Genomic DNA, 17,223 nt, shown 5'->3' on the forward strand with positions numbered 1-17,223 from the left:
ACAGATAGCAGGGAATTGACTTTTACGGTACTGCAAGATACCGAACTTTTATTATGTGCTGTTGCAAGATCAACTGGCTAATCATTAGGTATAACATCCAATATGATAGTCAACCGAAATGTCAGTATATTTGCATGCCATTCTCACCGTTTACAGACATGGTCAACAGATTTAAATCGACCAGACATACAAACACAAATAATCACAGTACAAGACCTTTGCGTTCTATTAGAAATAGAAAACTAGAATCTTTTATCAAATGGAGAGCGCAAGATGTGGGTAGTCCCAGGGGCCTGGCAATTCCTCTCTGTAGGTTCACTTCTGCAGAGTGAGATTTAGATAGTTAGACATCAAAGCTACACAGAAAACCATATCAACATAACTACAGCAAATTCCTTGTTTAAATTGCAGTCCAAAGTACCACAAATACACAGTTTCTTTTCAATAAACAAGAAAATAGGTTTAAAATGCTGAGGCAATAAGGCAACAGTATCTCAGACGTCTGAATTCATGTCATATTAGATGCTGTTTCTCCAAGTAGGTTCTCCCTGAAGCAGGGACTTAGATACACAGCACATCCATTTTGCAGACAGAATCATCACAGAAAGTTGCTTGAATTTTGAAATGACCTCTTAACCAATGAGGGGGAGAAGTCAGCATACTACGAAGAATAAGCTCAACTTCAGAATAGGAAGACAAAGTGTTGATGCAAAAATCGTAAACAAAGCAATTTTTTGTGAAATGCCTCAGATATATCTAGTTGATGTCATGTTATTCGCTGCTTCCTCAAGTAGGTTCTCCCTGAAACAGGGACTTGAGTCCACAGGACATCCATTTTGCAGACAAAATCATCACTGGCAACCAAATCAAACAAAGTATTGACAAGTCCTGCTGATTACATGCCAGCAGTAAAAGGAAAAACATCTGAGTAATAAGACAGTAACAAAAAAGCTATACAGCCCTATTGCCCTAAGCAACCTCCAAATCAGTCAAAAAAAAATTATCATGTAATGCATACAAAGAATTTATAAACCTCAGTAGATGCCCATACATCTCATTTGAATGTGGGACCCCAAGTAGGTTCTCCCTGGAACAGGGACTTGGAAGTTGCCTGCACCTCAAATATTTGCACTCATCGTAGGTACATGTAGGGATTTAAAATGAATGCGATCAGCTAATTAGATGACAATAAGCACTACAAAGATAAGCAAGAAGCTAAAACAGAACACAGCAAAAAAATTAATGATAAACTGATAAAGCCTCAGAAAATGCCCAGTAATCTCATTTGAATGTAGGACTCCAAGTAGGTTCCCCTGACAAACAGGGCTTGGAGCTATCTACATCTCACACATCAGGCAAATCATCATAGGACTAGCAATGAAAACACAATAAATCAATGCAAATACATTTTCTCAAAACTTTTGTAACAATAATCTATTTATAAACCTCAGTAAAAGCCCATATATCTCACTCCAATGTAGGACCCCAAGTAGGTTCTCCCTGAAATTCAGGGACTTGAGGCGATCTACACCTAATTGACAGGGCAACTCATCATTGGCTAGTATTAGAAGCAAGGAAAATACAGTTAACATATCATTATAACAAACAGTAGCTTATCTATTCAAAGGGATCTGAAAGCCTATTCAACTAAACTTACATAACAATGATTGGCAGACAATAAGGTTAGAGTACAAGCAACCACAGCCGCATCGCTAATTTAGTGAGAGATTTTAGAAGCAATACCACCATAAGAAACAGTAAGCTTCCACGTTAAACTCACCAGTGCTTACTCTTTGCCTCCATGACTGGGCTGCCTTGAGAGTGAACAATCTCAAGAAACCAAAGGTGAGGAGAGGCATAATTACTTACTAAATCCTACACCGAAACTAAATAATGTAATCTGCCTACCAAAAGTAGGCCTAATCACAAGGAAGCACTCGGCAGTAAGCACTAACAAGGTCTTAGTATATAATAGTAAAACAGGAGCTAGCAAAGGAAAAGCTTACCCTCCGTCAAGTGTTCGCCTTCTTATCCGGCGAATTAGAAGACTGCGGAGAAGAACCAGCCGCCGCCGCAGGAGCATCATGGGAGCAGCATCCACCTGGGCCGTGGTGGTGATGGTGGTGGTGGTGCTTCTTAGGCTGCGGCTGCCGCAGAGGCTTGCGCATATCGAACGCGTCCTCCCCATCGGCGTAGTACTTAGCCTCGATGTCGTGGATCTGGTACCCGAGGGTTGAGGTGTAGAGGTTGAAGGCGGCGCGGTTGGATCGGCGGACGTGGAGGGATACGTACTCGGCGCCGAAGACCTGGTCCATGGCGGCCTGCGCGGCGGACATGAGCTTGGTGGCGAGCCCCAGCTTGCGGTGGGAGCGGAGGACGGCGAGGGAGGTGATGTGGCCGTGGCAGGGCTCCGAGGGGTCCTCCTCCATCTTGGCGAGCACGTATCCGACGATGCGGCCGCCATAGTCCTCGGCAACGAAGAGGAGCTGCGGCCACGAGAGCATGTGGTAGAGGTAGTACTTCATCTGGTAGTTCTCCGGCAGGCACATCAGGTTGCACGCCTGCATCGCGAGCAGGTCGTCGATGGTCGCCTGCCGGATGCACACCATCGTGGCCGCCGCCGAATTCTCCCCACAACTACCCGGGATGCGGTGGATTGCGTGGTTCTCCGGCGAGAAGTTGTGATGGTGATGCGGACGGCGGCGGCCGCTCGGCTTCTATTAATAAAGGGAGGATCGGGGGAGGCCTTGACCTAACCCTAGAAGGAGACGGGCCGAAATAGGCCTGTGGACCGAGGAATGTTGCTCGTGAATTTTAGCACTGATGGGCCGGCCTATGTGACTCCATCATGGTCCATGGAAACTGGCTGGAGCGCCAGTCAGCAACGCCAAACGCACGAACACAAAGATATATGACTCCATCATGGTCCATGGAAGTTGAATGCAACAAACGAAGTTGAAACAACAACAAAGACATGAGAAAGGTTAAGGTTAAGTCCTCTGCTGAGTGAGATTACAGCTTTGTGCATAACAGATGCAATTCAGACGTGCAACGCGGTAAAATTGTTGATGAACTATTGGTAACCTTCCCAAACTTTGTGCCACGTTCATGGCAGGTGATTTCTTATCCACAAAATTGTTAGGCAAACTGTGCTTATTAATCAAACTGCCCTGACCCCTGAAGCAGGGAGACCGTGTGTGTTCGAGTTCACGGTGACATCCATACGTGTCTCTCGTTCAAAAACAAGCGCACAATATCTTACAGTAATAGTATCAGAATTCAGAAAGGATACTTGGTAGCAGCACTTTAGCAACAGAGGGTCGATATTTTAAGTCGTGCAATGAAAATTACAGCGTTCATCAGCAACAAGTACAATAATACACGAGATGGGAGTTCTTTTCCACCGGAACAGAGTGCTCTGAGGGTACTTCGACAGCACGGTTCTAAACAATCGACCAGTGCTTATGCCCCATCGGCGAGGAAAGGGTTGGCGATCTCATCGGTTCCATCAGTTGGTGAGACCAGCATGACCGCCGTGCCCCTGCACACCTGCAAGAAACAAAATGGGACGCGTGATGTTCAGATCTGCAGTTGTAAAGCACATGAAAAAGCAACATCACATATACTAAAAGCAATTTATTAAGCAGTGACCTGAAAATTATGTAGTTTCCAAATTTTCTTCAGGTAACCACAAAAACGCTACATCTTATAGAGGATAATCTACTACTAGAAATACTAGTACCCGAGCCTAATTGGCACTTATTTTTATAACTGTTCATTACTAACAAACTGAGTAAAAGCTTGCAAGAAGATTAACCACAGGTTCACGTCACACTTCAACATAAGCATTACATGGAGCATAAGCTCCCCTATCACACCCCTCAAATAATAGAGAAATGACTGAGTACACAGGTTAAATCTAATCTGTCAGAACAAGAGTACTTACAATGAGACCAAGCTGTCTGGTTTTCCCAGATAGCTTCAATGGATCATCTTGCTCTACAAAAGAAAAGGAGAAGATTATGGATCATTCCATTCAGCACCTTTTAAAAAAAATTAACATCGTTCCATCTACATATGCAGCATACAAGTTTCAGAAATGAGGCACTATGACCCAGTTCTTTGCAAAATATACAATCCCATGCTCCATTCAGTTTTTAACACTTAGTTCAGTGCTAAAAAACAAACACTTAGTTCAGTGGTAAAAAACAATTATTTTGTCCCTAGCCAAATTTTAATTACAATTAGCAAGCAAATGCTAACTTCCTAAAATAATTTAGGCAAAATGTGCTTGTAAATCGTGTGCTAAGTCCTTACTCTAGCCAATGTCGATGAGCAAAACCATGTCCTATGCAACATAACCAAAGGATTCAGAAAGTACCTCTTTCGGACTCAACTGCTTCATCCAGCACTAAGTTGAGGAGCTGGTCGTATCCCTTTAAAGTCCCTGTCACTGGACACATGAATATGGTGGCAGGTCAGCATATATCAAAAGAAAAAGGAAATGTACAGAAGGTTCCGTGGATTGAAATCACCAAGTAGCTTACACATTCTTAAGCTACTAGCACAAGAGACAATATGCCTAATATGTATAGATGAACAATCCCAACATAAAAGTAAGTTGCAAGCCAAAGAGATTGTGCAAATGCTTTGCAGTAAACATTCCACATTGTAGCACACAAAATGATGATAACCACCCTAGTTAATTTTGACTTTCCACTTTATCCTTTTCGTGATCTATAAACATATGTACCCAGACACATACCCAGTTGGATATCAAGCACGAATTATGTTTTAAGTAAATTTCACAAAACCTAGGTTTTATGCCCCAGTTGTCACAAAACCCTAGGTTTTAGCATGCAGCACTAAGCCCAGGTTTTGTGGTTCACTAATGTCAAGTCCAACAAAAATAACTTATGATACGGCTCTTGGTTTAAGCAAATCCCAGGTTATGTAGCAGATTTCGTGAGCTTCACTCGATGACTTACTTAAAACAAATTACACAGCAGCACAAGTTTACACAAACACCAACCGCATGAACGAGATATTTTTCCCCTCGACTCATATCACAAGCCGGACAGGGTTCACAGGATTACACTTAACTGTGTTCAATAGCTAAATCCTGCTCATGGAAAAGGTGCGAATCTGGGGCACGAAATTGTTCAGAACAATTAGAGGAGGAGGAGGAAGGACGGGGACGTGAAATCAACCTTGCCGGCCGCCGGTAAGCTTCACCTGGACGCCCTTGTCGACGAACTTCGCAAGGTCTAGCGCAGTCTCCTTGCGCCCAGCCTGATCAGAAAGCACACAAACAGCACAGCTCAACCTCGCGTCATGAGCCAGCCACCACACGAATCTAAAACAAGCGAACCACTTCGCGCACGAAGAGGGAGGTCGATGCTTAGCTGCTTACCATCTCGACACCAGCACGCAGCCGAATCCTTCGCGCGGATCCTCCGACCTACGCCTGAGAGCCGCAAATCGCCGGGGGATTCGAGCGGATTTTCGCCCTAGAGATCGATGCGGCCGCCGCAGCTGGGGAACTCACGAAGAAAAGGAGAACGCAGAAAGCACCTCGCTCTCAGGTGGGGTTTTTGCCCTTCTTTGCGGGCCACATACAGGATGGGGTAAGTAGGAGCCCACGGCCTAGGTAAACTCGCGGCATGCGGCCCAATCCATAGCGCCTCACATATGTGGGCCTTTCGTTTTAGGGTCCTACATCCGTTTTCGTTACTCGAAAGCGTATTTCTGTGTCCATGCTTTTCGTCTGCCCTCCGTCTCCGTTGTCTCCGCACGGGACGACGGAACCGAGGACGGAGGTAGGAGACGGGCTTGGACTTCCCGCCAGGACTGAGCGCTGCGGTCTACTCGCCCGGGCGGCTGCGACTGGCGGCTGGACGTACAGGTAGTATCTTCACCGTCTTCCTCGTCCGATAACCTCGCGTTTCCGCGTTTCGCGGGGGCTTCCTTAGTTGGGGAGCGCGCAGCCGCCTGCGTGCAGAGTGGCTTTGAATTTGTTAGTGTTGGACGGGGGTCACTGTTCTTGCGCGCGGCACCTGTACGACGAAATGCCTGCACGCCTCCTTGATGCTCTCGCTGTCCTTTTTGCTGTATTATTAATTTATTATGTAATGTAATGTAATGTAACTCGTGCAATCGTTGGTTTTGCAGTGACATCGCGATTTTGCAGCAAGGGATTGATCTGGTCAACTAGTTGAGGTTAAGTCCAATGTCTGAACCAGCACAAGCGATGTGAGTTCTCTTGCTCATTAGGTGAATAATAGGTGCAATTCATGGAACTTGTGTTCTGGTTCTTTGGATGACTATACCGCTGCATGGCTTGTTGGGTTGTTCCAAGTACTTATTTTGTGAAATGAACTAAATGATTGCAATGAAGCAATCTGCATAGTTGTCATATAGTACTATGACTTAAGTGCTGCCTGTTGTGTGATGCTGGGTTCTTATTATGCCAAGTGTCCAATGATGCTGCAGGGAAGGGGGAGGTGATATCAACACGCTTCGAATACTTGTAGCGACTGACTGCCATCTAGGCTATATGGAGAAAGATGAGATACGTAGGTTCGATTCCTTCCAAGCATTTGAGGAGATTTGCTCACTGGCAGATCAAAATAAGGTTTGTAGGAATGACATTTCTGTTACCATCACTTGTTTTCCCAGATATGGTGAGCTAATTCATTGTTTACGTTTTATATGAGACTGAATTGCAGGTAGATTTTATACTTCTTGGCGGTGATCTATTCCATGAGAACAAACCGTCACGTTCAACCCTGGTAAAAACTATTGAGATTCTGCGGCGCTACTGCCTTAATGATCAACCAGTGAAGTTCCAGGTTGTCAGTGACCAGACAGTCAACTTCCCAAACAGGTTCGCCATTGAACCCTATTGCTTGATCAATACTTTTGTAGTCGCTATGTGTAAATTCAAGACAAACTACACCCTAGAAACTCTTATGGAGAATTTGTTCACTTTTCCTGAGATTCATTTGTCTGATATATCATTTATGAGGGCTTCCAGAAAGATGTATAGATATGTATATGTGCTTTTCTCATTTTGCTACAAGAAATTCTCTGTTGTATTCTCAGATTTGGTCAAGTAAATTATGAAGACCCAAACTTCAATGTTGGCCTGCCTGTGTTCACTATCCATGGAAATCACGATGACCCTGCTGGAGTGGTATGGGCACTGTTTTCTTACTCTCCAAACATTGCGTATTTATACTGAAATTATGTGTCTGATGGGATGTCAGCTTTCTTTCATACATCTGTGCTTCTTGTTGTAGGATAATCTCTCTGCCATCGATATTCTTTCGGCTTGCAATCTTGTAAATTATTTTGGAAAGATGGATCTTGGTGGCTCTGGTGTCGGACAAATAGCAGTTTATCCTGTACTCCTAAAAAAGGTAGCACTACGTCAGCTCCAGGGAATAACTTATGTTTAATAATATGCTAAAAAAATTTTCTCGAACTACGCAGGAGAGCTGCATGTCATTTCATTAAGATAGAAAAGAAAGTACATAGAGAGGGGGAGAGCCCCCAGACTAAGTACCAAACACACCCCAACACTCACAAAACACTACACACCCAAAACAAGGAAAGACCTGACCAGAGAGCACCAAGCCTAAGATGGTGCTACAAGCGACCTAGCAAGCAGCTCTTAGAGCTTAGAAGCTCCAGCCAAGCACCACAGGGTGCTTTCATTTGTTATGGCCTGCAGGAGCACCTGGGAGTTAGGGAGAACACCTTCAAACACACAAGAATTTCTATGTTTCCAAATCTCCCAAGCCACCAAAATGATGAGCGAATTTAATCCCTTTTGCCACTGATTTGGAGCAGCTCTAATGACTTTGCCCCACCACGCTGAGAAGCTAGAGGAGTTTACCGGCACATCAACTACCAGATTGAGATGTGAGAAGACCAAAGTCCAAATTTGTCTGGTAAAAACACAAGATAACAGCAGGTGGGGGGCTGTTTCCTGCGCTTGGTCACAGAACAGGCATGCCTGGGGGTGCTGCAGGCCCCTCCTGGCCAGCCGGTCAGCAGTCCATAACCGCTGTTTAATAGCCAGCCAAACAAAGAACTTGCAGTGTAAGGGAGCCCAACTTTTCCAGATTCTTTTCCATGGTATAAACTTTATTGAGCCAACGAAAAGGGCTTCATATGCAGACTTGCTGGTGTAGATTCCAGATTGGGTCAGCTTCCAGAGGTGTTGATCCGGGGTATCCTGATTTAGATGGACACCATCCAACTGATCCCAAAGTAGCTTGTACTCCATCAGGACCTCCACTCAGAGGCCTCCTCTAATATCTGAAACCCAGCGCCTGTTGGGGAGGGCCTGTGCCACTGTTCTAGTTTTGACAACTCTCTTAGGAATAGTCTGAAACAGATTAGGAGCAATTTCAGCCAGAGTTTTCCCTTCCAATCATCTGTCTTTCCAGAATAGGATTGTTTCCCCGTTTCCAACAACCGAGACCACTGCCATGTTAAATAAGGCTTGAGCCTTTTGGGGTACCTGGATATGAAGACCAGCCCAAGGACGAGAATGAATAATATGCTAAATTCATTGCTTTCCTATTATTTCAGGGCATGACTTCTGTTGCGCTGTATGGTCTTGGCAATATTAGAGATGAACGACTGAATAGAATGTTTCAGGTACCTTTCAATCAATCTTTTATGAATTTGAAATAGCTTCTTGTCAGTTGAACAAGAAAAGTTTTTTGATATTTCAAACATTTACATGGAACCTTTTTCTTATTATTGGATCATGTTTTGTATTTGAATACTTCAGACGCCTCATTCAGTACAGTGGATGCGTCCTGGAACTCAAGATGGAGAGTCAGTGTCTGACTGGTTCAATATATTAGTTCTTCATCAGAACAGGTATGCATAGCATGTTAGAACTTAGAAGTTAGAACAACAAAGCAAAATATTTTGTTCATTTGGTCCTTCATCCTGTTTACTAAAAACCATATTTACACCTGAACTCATATAGGATAAAGACAAACCCTAAAAGTGCCATCAACGAGCATTTCTTACCACGTTTTCTGGACTTTGTTGTGTGGGGCCATGAGCATGAATGTCTTGTTGATCCTCAGGTAACAGCTAGAATTTCGTTTTTTACATTCTAATGGTTTTAAGGGTAAAAACTAACTATGCACTTTTCTTCTAATAAACCATTTACAGGAGGTCCCTGGGATGGGTTTCCACATCACTCAACCAGGCTCATCAGTTGCGACCTCCCTGATTGATGGTGAAGCAAAACCAAAGCATGTCCTTTTGTTAGAAATCAAGGTCTTCTTTCAAATCAGAACTCCCTTATTCATGTTCTATGTGCTTCTGTAGTTTTTCATTCCTTTATATGTTTTGTAATAGGGAAATCAGTATAGGCCAACGAAAATACCTTTGAAATCTGTCAGACCTTTTGAATATGCTGAGGTATGTCTCTTGTATTTTATGCTTCTTATGTAGTTAATGAATCTCAGAATTTATATTTGTAGGTTGTGTTAAAAGATGAAGCAGATGTTGACCCCAATGATCAGGCCTCTGTGCTTGAACATTTAGATAAAACTGTGAGTGCTCGTATCCATTCTGTTTTTAGATCTTCTCATGTTTCTTAAGAAACATTATAATAAAGAACAGTTGAGTCTGCCCATTTTTTTTTGTTAAATGTAAGTGATTTTTCCTGGGTTCCGTATTATTCAACTGCTTCAGGTGAGAAATCTGATTGAGAAGAGTAGCCAACCAACAGCCAGCAGATCAGAGCCCAAACTTCCGTTAGTTAGAATCAAGGTAATAAATAAAATGCATCACATAAGTGGGTTCAAAGTGATCAAGAAAGAAAAAACATGACAATGCTCATATTGTTCTGCAGGTAGATTACTCTGGGTTTTCAACAATAAACCCACAACGTTTTGGTCAGAAATACGTAGGCAAGGTACATAAAGCACTAATTTGGTACTACTGAAGTGTTTGTTCTGTCTCAATCTTACTTGACTGAACTTATTTGATGAATTTGTAAGGTGGCAAACCCTCAAGATATTCTCATTTTCTCTAAATCAGCAAAGAAGCGTCAGGCTACAGGAGGTATTTCTTTATATTTTGAGAGAAACAGTGCATCTGATATCTATTTATTGAGAAAAAAGGCTACAAATCGCTTGTTTATTTTCTTAATGATGTATCTTTTAATTATGTCTATCTTGTAGACCATATTGACGATTCCGAGAAACTTCGTCCTGAGGAACTAAACCAACAAACTATTGAAGCTTTGGTTGCAGAGAGCAACTTGGTACTCTTAATACTGCATATACTTTTTTGGCTGTCTTTGAGGACGGAACATAATGTTGCATCAATTTTATGCTTACTGGTCCCCTCTAATCGTGCGAACTAAAAGCAAACATCTAATCTTCTCGATAATGCCTTATGCACAAATTAGATTCTGAAATGTTCTCTGTTAGTTCAGCATATGAATTTGCTTTCATTTGGAATAGTAATTTAATGCCCAGAAAAATGCTTCTGGCTAGCGCTAGAAGCTGCATGGGTAGGCATGAATAAATTCCCAGTCAATATTTTGACGAAACTACATGGCTGTTCATGAAGAGTATTTTATTTTCCTGGTATCCATTTGTAGACATCCTGATTTTTGTGTTATATGTACTTAAAATGTAAAGTTTTACAACGGCACACATATCCTCTTTGTTTTCAGAAAATGGAGATTCTTCCTGTGGACGACTTGGACATTGCATTGCATGATTTTGTGAACAAGGATGACAAGATGGCATTCTATTCATGTTTGCAGCGAAATCTTGAAGAAACCAGGGTATAATTCCCAAGGATTGTGAAATGTTAGCTTTTAGTTCAGGATACCAAAGAAGAATCATGCATCTAATCTCTAAATCTTGATTTAAAAAAATGCAGAATAAATTGAGTTCTGAAGCAGATAAATCTAAAATCGAGGAAGAAGATATAATTGTCAAAATTAGCGAGTGTATGCAGGTATTTAAGCATTCTACAGTTGTACTATAGTTATGCAAGAATGCTCTGGCTCAAAAAGGTTAACGAGTCCAATTCTAAAATCTAGGACCGTGTAAAGGAAAGGTCCCTTCGCTCCAAGGATGGTGCACGGTTCCTATCAAGCTCTCAAAATTTGGTGATTATTATCTTAGCCTTAAATCCCTTTTTTGCTGCATTAATATTTTTATTCCTAGAAAGCTTATAATGCTTGTGATATTCATCTAGGATACTGGAGGAAAATCTGTTGCAGCCCAAAGCAGCCTGAACTCCTTCAGTGATGATGAAGACACCAGGGAGATGCTTCTTGGTGCAAGATCAACTGAAGTTGGAAGAAAATCATCTGGATTTACTAGACCTTCCAAAGATACTACTGATGTTGCTAAACGTGGTGCTTCCAAAAGGGGCAGGGGAAGAGGCACTAGCTCAATGAAGCAGACCACTCTTAGTTTCAGTCAGTCGAGGTTGTTGATTCTAACTGTTATCATCTTTCTTTCCAGCTTTGAACCTCTGAAGTTCAATAGAATTTTGTGTTACCATGGAGAAATGTAGTTATTCATCCATGGCCAAATAAAATAGCTATGCCAAGCCTAATTTTGCATTTAAATGGACTTAAAATCAATGTTATTGAAAGCTTCACTGCCCTGATTTTCAGGCCGCAGCAAAGCTAGAATGCACTTATTTTGGAAAAAGCAACTTCAATGCTGATTTACTGACCACCATTTGCAGGTCAAGTACTGTTATCCGCAGTGAGGAGGTGGCATCATCCTCAGAGGAGGAAGCAGATGCAAATGAAGTTGTTGAAAATTCAGTATGTCTATTTACTTAATTTTTGCTGGTGCCGGTGCATGAAAATGATTTGGACTGCCTTGTTTTCCTTCCAAATGATCTCATCATCTGTTTTTATTCCCAAATGCTCACAGGAAGAAGAGAGTGCGCAGCAAGTTGGGCGTAAAAGAGCAGCTCCTAGAGGTAGAGGCAGAGGCAGAGGTTCTACTGCTAAGAGGGGGAGAAAAACAGATATTGCTTCCATCCAAAGTATGATGAGCAAAGATGATGATGATTCAGAAGATGAGCCACCCAAGAAAGCTCCTCCTCGGGTCAGTGAATCACCTCAGTGTTCTCAGTTAGCATATTGTAGCTATCTCCGTTGTCATGCAAAATTTGGTACATTTAAAAGCAAGCATATTGCGTGAAATGAGCTGATTTTTTTTTTTTTTGTGTTTGGCAGGCCCCCAGGAACTATGGGGCTGTCAGGAGGAGATGATCTTTAGGAAGTTCCCTTGAGAGTAGAGGCTAGGGATTTGTCTTAGAAGAGCCGGCTACCTTGCATCAACACCGACGACGGTTTGTTCTGCCGGTGAACTGAGAACGACTGTACCTTGTACACGCTCGAGTGCAACGGATTATATACATGCTTGTGTAGATACTAAATCACAACCGTTGGATTGTACCTGTCATGCATGTAACATGAATTTTGACCGTCGATGAGGGTGTTCGTCAAAGTTCACCTGCATGTATTCATGAATCCATCGATGTTAAGAGGGTGCATCTTCTTGTGCAAAGTTCTCGATTTACTAGTATCTAAACAAGGTCTACGAGGGTGCATCTTCTTGTGCAAGTTCACGATTTTACTACATGGTAGTCATAACTTGCGCAAAAGGCACCGAAATACTATGCTTGAGAAGCATTCGCGACAAAATAAATTGAATTTATTTCGCCGGTTAGATTTCAGTGGGATAACGCAAAAGGATCGAGCATCCGCAAAAATGAAAAACCTCAACAAGATAATCCAACGAGCTGCAAAATTTTAAATGTGTAACTATGTACATGATGGCAGCAAAAAGGTTCCCTAGAACCTGAAAAAGGATGAGATCAGACATATCCCTGTGATTTGTGCATCTCGTGACAAAACAAGCAATATGTGCCATCAAGCTAGTTCCGACTCGGCCATTGATTCATGTGGTTTGGAGCAGAACTGTGAGGAAGCCAGGGAGTGGGAGGTGTTGCTGGAGCAGCATACGGCGGGTAGTGTGCATCTGCCATTAGTTGAAGAAACATGCATTAGAACATTGGTTCTATGTTTGACAGCATAGTACGGAAAAAGCACGATCAGATCAGGGTGAATCAATGAATGTTAAATTCAGACAACCATATGACAAGAAGTAAGCTAAAACAGATGACCCTATGAAGATGACTGCTAATGTGCTAATGGAATGTTAAGTGTTAGTTTAAAAAAGTCAATGGTTTTCAAGCATGAGTGATGAACCTAGAAATATATCAAGTATATAAATTTAGGTAGATTATGAACTGGACTAACAAGACTGCAAGATGAATAGACGATCACCTACCAGTTTGTTGTCCATAGGGTCTGTAACTGTCAGAACTCCATGAGGAAGAACTACCTTGATTTGGCACCCACTGAGCAACTGGTTGTGAACTGTATGCTGGAAGAGTTGGTGGTGGCACCTGATGTGGCCTCCCAATCAGATTTGCAGCTGCATAGCCAGGGGCCCCGTAGGCTTCGGCTGACCCAGCCTGGTAGAGGTTCCTACTTGTCATGGGAGCCTGAACACATTGGTACATCTCAGGGTTATAAGGAATAGGATTGTATGGGCTTGGGTTCCCATGGGATCCATATGTACTTTGTCCATATCCAGGAAATGGGGTACTTTGGTAGCTTCCATGGAGTTGGTTTGGGTTACTCGGATAGCTTGAGGGCATCTGATATTGGTTCAGAGCACTTGGATAGCCTGAATGGGTTTCATGTTGGTTTCCTGTTGGACTCTGAAACCTCTGAACGCTAGAAGGTGCCTGTTGCTGCATTGTGTTGCCTGCAGTATGCAGACCTGTGCTGAAAGTAGCAGCACTTCCAGGTACGGTGCCACTATAACTTCCATATGAATTGCCTATTGGTGGGTGAAAGCTTGCCATGGATGGCCTTGCTTTAGGATCAACTGGAGCCGCAGTCACCACATATGTTGAGCTAGCCTGTAAGCACACAGAACATCAGAACACTGCTGTGTTGCTTTGCGTCACACTGATCTTATCGATGATGGCACAAAACATAAAAGGAATTATTTCAAATAACAATAAAGGTGCCATACATTTTTGTTACTGGAATTTCCATAGCTTGGGGTCCCGGTTCTTGGCAGCACTCGTTGCATCTCATCTAGGTTTCTCTGGGCCTCATCCCTAGAAAGCTCTGTAAAGATTACCTGAAAAATGTTTAAAGCACAGTGAACAAGTAAGCATTTGGGAGTAGTCAGAAAATGCAGTTTACTAATACCAAAATTTGAGTATATACTACCTCGTCAAAAGGCTCCTTTGAATCAGGCATGTCCTTTGAGAGTGGCAAGACAAAATTGGCTGAAAAAGGGAATGTATGGTAACTGGTAAGTGATGGATGTAGAGACACTAAATAAATGAAGCTGGACAAAGAGTAAAATAAAAATGTGCATATGTCCAGGTACCTGTCATTTCGTTAACAGCTTCAGCTGGCACTTCCTTTCCCATCTCATTGAATCGCTTTGCTGCCCTAGATTTCAGTTCACTTGGTGATGGGAACACGACCACAGCAGTCTGTTACATGCAAGAGTATGTGGCATTACACATCTTATGAGTCAATCCAGTGCTAAGATTTTGCTAATCCAACCACCATATAAAAATGTGTCATTTCTCTCTCTTTTGCAGCTTACCTTGCGGTAGTTGGCAAATGGCCTCAGCTTGCGAATACGGGCATTCTTGTAGACATTTGTTTGATCGAGGATGAAGTTGCGAGGGGTGTTTGCAGCCCTGGTCAGCAATTTGTTGAAAATCCATGTAGCACACTCCATCAATCGATCGAAACGCTCACCATAGTTATTCTTGCGCAACAATCCTGGCACCTGCGATGATCAAGGTTGTGATAAACTGAAGAGGCAGCACAATTAAAAGAACACCATACTGTTGCCACGAGAAAGAAAACCAACCTTCATTTGCTCCATTGCAAGGTTGGTCCCCAGAAGGATAAAACGTTTCTCTGGATGCTCCTTGACCCACTTCTCTGCCCATGTCGACTTGCCTGAAGCCGGGAGACCAACCATCATCATGACCTCACATTCACTCTGTTCAAACAAAGGCCCAAATACTGCATTCCCATCAGCAAAAGCCGAGGCCCAGGGCTCATAACCATCAACTGGCTCCAGCCCGTCCTCCCTGCTGAATTGCATCTCCACGACAACATTCTTCAGCAGGACATGGGGAAAGAGCGCGGATTCCCATTGCATCGGCCTCACAGCCGCGTCAACCAAACCAAGCCCCTTCTCACCGGCATCGAAATGCTTCGCGATACCAAGCCACTCGCCGTTCCTCGCGAACCCGATCGACGCCATGGGCTTCGAATCGAGGTCCACCGCGCAGACGATGGTGTCCCCGACCCCGAACCTGACGCCGTAGTTGCTGAACCTCCGCTGGTGGGATAACTTCCCCGTGCCCCCGAACCCGAAGCTGTGGTCGGACTCCCCGAGCGCCCCGATGGGATCGTCGCCCCTCGAGACCCCAATGCGGCAGAGGTGGCGCTCCTCGGGGGCCGTGAGGTCCATCTCCACGGGCTGCTCGGCGACGATTCTGCACCCGAAGCAGTACCTCCCGCCACCCCTTGTGCCCACCGTCGCGCGCGCGCCGGACCAGCAGTAGGCGAACCCGCCCTCGTGCAGCGCGCTGCCCTGGAGACCGCCCCCGCCGACATCGAAGTCTGGACGAACGCCGCCGCGGCGACAACACGGTCAGAGACGCGATTAACGCGACTAGTGAGAGGTGCAGAGGAAGACGGAGGGTGCCAAGTGTGTGCGTACCGAGATCGCAGTCCGCCGGGTTGAGCGCCACGCGCGGCGGCTGCGCGGCGTCCTCCTCCGCTTCGGGGTCGCGCCGGGGCCGCTTCGGCGGTGGCTGCGCGGCCTCGTCGTCCGGCGACGCCATTCCGTTAGGGCCGGGGCTGTCGCTTGTCGGGTTTACGAGGGGAGGGATGGAATCGCACGCTAATCGCTGCAGGTTTAGGTTCGAGTTCGACTCGACGACTCCTGCGGTCCTACCCATCTCGTCGGTAGCGGTCGTGAATCGACTATCGAGTCGGTACGGAGGCGGCCGTGATATAGCGTTGGGCTGCGATACGGGCCTGTTTATTAGGATCCGAGTCACAGTTGGGCCGGCCTTATCCCCTTGGTCGGTGCAGTTTGATTTTTTTTTCTTCGTTGTTTTCTTTGGAGTTCTCTTACCGACCTATAGTAGACATTATTTTTTGTTTGTGCCTGTTTTTAGAACGAAGATGATATAACTGTATGGAGTAACTAGCAAATGCTCATGCGTTGTTACGTTTCTTAGCGGCTTCTAAATTGTCATCTTCGCTTGCTTCACTTCCTAATCTGATTTAAGATGTTTCATAATATTTGTATACATCTCTGATAATAATAAGCGGATAACTTCTTTAAATTCTACATGGCCCATTTGAAATGTGGAATCTCAATTTTTATACACATGTAACATGTTCTACATCTAGTTTAAACATGCATTAAAACTTTTGTACTAATGCAACTCATCTCTTAGTTTTGATGAATATGCAAGTTATTATGAACATAAGAGATTGCCTACAAAACTTTCAGCCTATAAAAAGAAAAAACTACAAGGCTAAAATAAATACTCAGTCCTTGATTATAATATACTCAACAATTCATACCTGAGTGTATACATCATGACAGCCTGACATCATGATCTAGTTGCTCCAAGAAACATAAGCAATCAGACAATGCAAGTATCTTTCTGCAATTTGCTCCTCATAATATAGTCAATGATGACCAAATGTTCTACCTACAAATTAATTTTCAGATTCAGATAGTAAATGCATAGTAGTCGAACTACTATCTTGCGGCTGAAAATTTTAAAATATAAGTAAAATTTGATTGTCCATCAGTTGGACTAAAATCCTTCGTAACAAAAAAAACCATGATTATTGTTAGGTATCTGAGAGAGAGCATTGTACTAAGATGAACACAAATTGTAGAAGAGAAAAGCACTACACCTGAGTGACCATGACGTGTGCCCCCAAAAAGTACCACAGTATCCAAGTGATCCACGATAAGCTCATCAATCATATTACAAAATAAGTGGAGCAAGAAGATCCCTCTTATCATTAATTTACCTCTCTTATCATTAATTCTCGTG

The 17,223-nt window shown here is 43.5% G+C and overlaps 4 protein-coding genes across 7 annotated transcripts; 1 reads left to right on the forward strand and 3 right to left on the reverse strand.

The window, feature by feature from the left end:
- Positions 1-15: 15 nt before the first annotated feature.
- Positions 16-2,709, reverse strand: LOC101775211 (N-terminal acetyltransferase A complex catalytic subunit NAA10). 3 transcript variants are annotated; one of them, XR_215580.3, is made up of 3 exons: positions 2,007-2,709; positions 1,052-1,111; positions 16-321 (listed from the first exon to the last, which is right to left on the reverse strand). XR_215580.3 is itself a non-coding variant. In XM_004976903.4 (2 exons), the coding sequence occupies exon 1, from the start codon at positions 2,607-2,609 to the stop codon at positions 2,013-2,015; it is 597 nt and encodes a 198-aa protein (XP_004976960.1). In that variant the 5' UTR covers positions 2,610-2,706; the 3' UTR covers positions 16-321; positions 2,007-2,012. The 3 variants fall into 3 exon arrangements, 1 of the variants encoding a protein (XP_004976960.1); XR_215579.3 differs by having other exon boundaries at positions 1,034-1,111; XM_004976903.4 differs by lacking the exon at positions 1,052-1,111 and having other exon boundaries at positions 2,007-2,706.
- Positions 2,710-3,213: 504 nt separating this feature from the next.
- LOC101776421 (sm-like protein LSM7) lies at positions 3,214-5,584 on the reverse strand. Its single transcript, XM_004976904.3, has 5 exons — positions 5,414-5,584; positions 5,211-5,292; positions 4,382-4,453; positions 3,947-3,999; positions 3,214-3,549 (listed from the first exon to the last, which is right to left on the reverse strand). Exons 1-5 carry the CDS (start codon positions 5,414-5,416, stop codon positions 3,463-3,465), a joined length of 297 nt encoding a protein of 98 aa, XP_004976961.1. The 5' UTR covers positions 5,417-5,584; the 3' UTR covers positions 3,214-3,462.
- A 161-nt stretch (positions 5,585-5,745) lies between these two features.
- On the forward strand, positions 5,746-12,590 carry LOC101776820 (double-strand break repair protein MRE11). 2 transcript variants are annotated; one of them, XM_004976905.3, is made up of 23 exons: positions 5,746-5,905; positions 6,172-6,252; positions 6,493-6,634; positions 6,729-6,886; positions 7,105-7,195; positions 7,302-7,421; positions 8,602-8,670; positions 8,807-8,898; positions 9,011-9,113; positions 9,202-9,309; positions 9,391-9,453; positions 9,516-9,587; positions 9,730-9,807; positions 9,890-9,952; positions 10,038-10,101; positions 10,221-10,303; positions 10,721-10,834; positions 10,933-11,010; positions 11,096-11,164; positions 11,254-11,489; positions 11,755-11,836; positions 11,949-12,125; positions 12,257-12,590. In XM_004976905.3, exons 2-23 carry the CDS (start codon positions 6,230-6,232, stop codon positions 12,290-12,292), a joined length of 2,121 nt encoding a protein of 706 aa, XP_004976962.1. In that variant the 5' UTR covers positions 5,746-5,905; positions 6,172-6,229; the 3' UTR covers positions 12,293-12,590. The 2 variants fall into 2 exon arrangements, with proteins under 2 accessions (XP_004976962.1, XP_004976963.1); XM_004976906.3 differs by lacking the exon at positions 9,391-9,453.
- A 205-nt stretch (positions 12,591-12,795) lies between these two features.
- Positions 12,796-16,061, reverse strand: LOC101777518 (heterogeneous nuclear ribonucleoprotein U-like protein 1). Its single transcript, XM_004976907.3, has 8 exons — positions 15,861-16,061; positions 14,997-15,760; positions 14,724-14,912; positions 14,499-14,607; positions 14,336-14,394; positions 14,133-14,243; positions 13,377-14,016; positions 12,796-13,064 (listed from the first exon to the last, which is right to left on the reverse strand). Exons 1-8 carry the CDS (start codon positions 15,982-15,984, stop codon positions 12,961-12,963), a joined length of 2,100 nt encoding a protein of 699 aa, XP_004976964.1. The 5' UTR covers positions 15,985-16,061; the 3' UTR covers positions 12,796-12,960.
- Between the last annotated feature and the right edge of the window lie 1,162 nt (positions 16,062-17,223).

The sequence above is a fragment of the Setaria italica genome, chromosome VII (assembly GCF_000263155.2).
Source record: "Setaria italica strain Yugu1 chromosome VII, Setaria_italica_v2.0, whole genome shotgun sequence".
Classification (NCBI taxonomy): domain Eukaryota; kingdom Viridiplantae; phylum Streptophyta; class Magnoliopsida; order Poales; family Poaceae; genus Setaria; species Setaria italica.

Excerpts from the sequence above, each read along its gene's own strand:
- LOC101775211 (XM_004976903.4), bottom strand. The coding sequence starts at position 2,609 with ATGGTGTGCATCCGGCAGGCGACCATCGACGACCTGCTCGCGATGCAG.
- LOC101776421 (XM_004976904.3), bottom strand. Across the intron at positions 4,000-4,381 it reads AGCAGTTGAGTCCGAAAGAG|AGCAAGATGATCCATTGAAG; the intron begins GTACTTTCTGAA and ends TTTCTTTTGTAG. Across the intron at positions 3,550-3,946 it reads CCAGACAGCTTGGTCTCATT|GTGTGCAGGGGCACGGCGGT; the intron begins GTAAGTACTCTT and ends TGTTTCTTGCAG.
- LOC101776820 (XM_004976905.3), top strand. The coding sequence starts at position 6,230 with ATGTCTGAACCAGCACAAGCGAT. Across the intron at positions 6,635-6,728 it reads CACTGGCAGATCAAAATAAG|GTAGATTTTATACTTCTTGG; the intron begins GTTTGTAGGAAT and ends ACTGAATTGCAG. Across the intron at positions 9,953-10,037 it reads GTCAGAAATACGTAGGCAAG|GTGGCAAACCCTCAAGATAT; the intron begins GTACATAAAGCA and ends TGAATTTGTAAG.
- LOC101777518 (XM_004976907.3), bottom strand. The coding sequence starts at position 15,984 with ATGGCGTCGCCGGACGACGAGGCCGCGCAGCCACCGCCGAAGCGGCCC. Across the intron at positions 15,761-15,860 it reads CCCGGCGGACTGCGATCTCG|ACTTCGATGTCGGCGGGGGC; the intron begins GTACGCACACAC and ends GCGTTCGTCCAG. Across the intron at positions 14,244-14,335 it reads CAAAGGAGCCTTTTGACGAG|GTAATCTTTACAGAGCTTTC; the intron begins GTAGTATATACT and ends AACATTTTTCAG.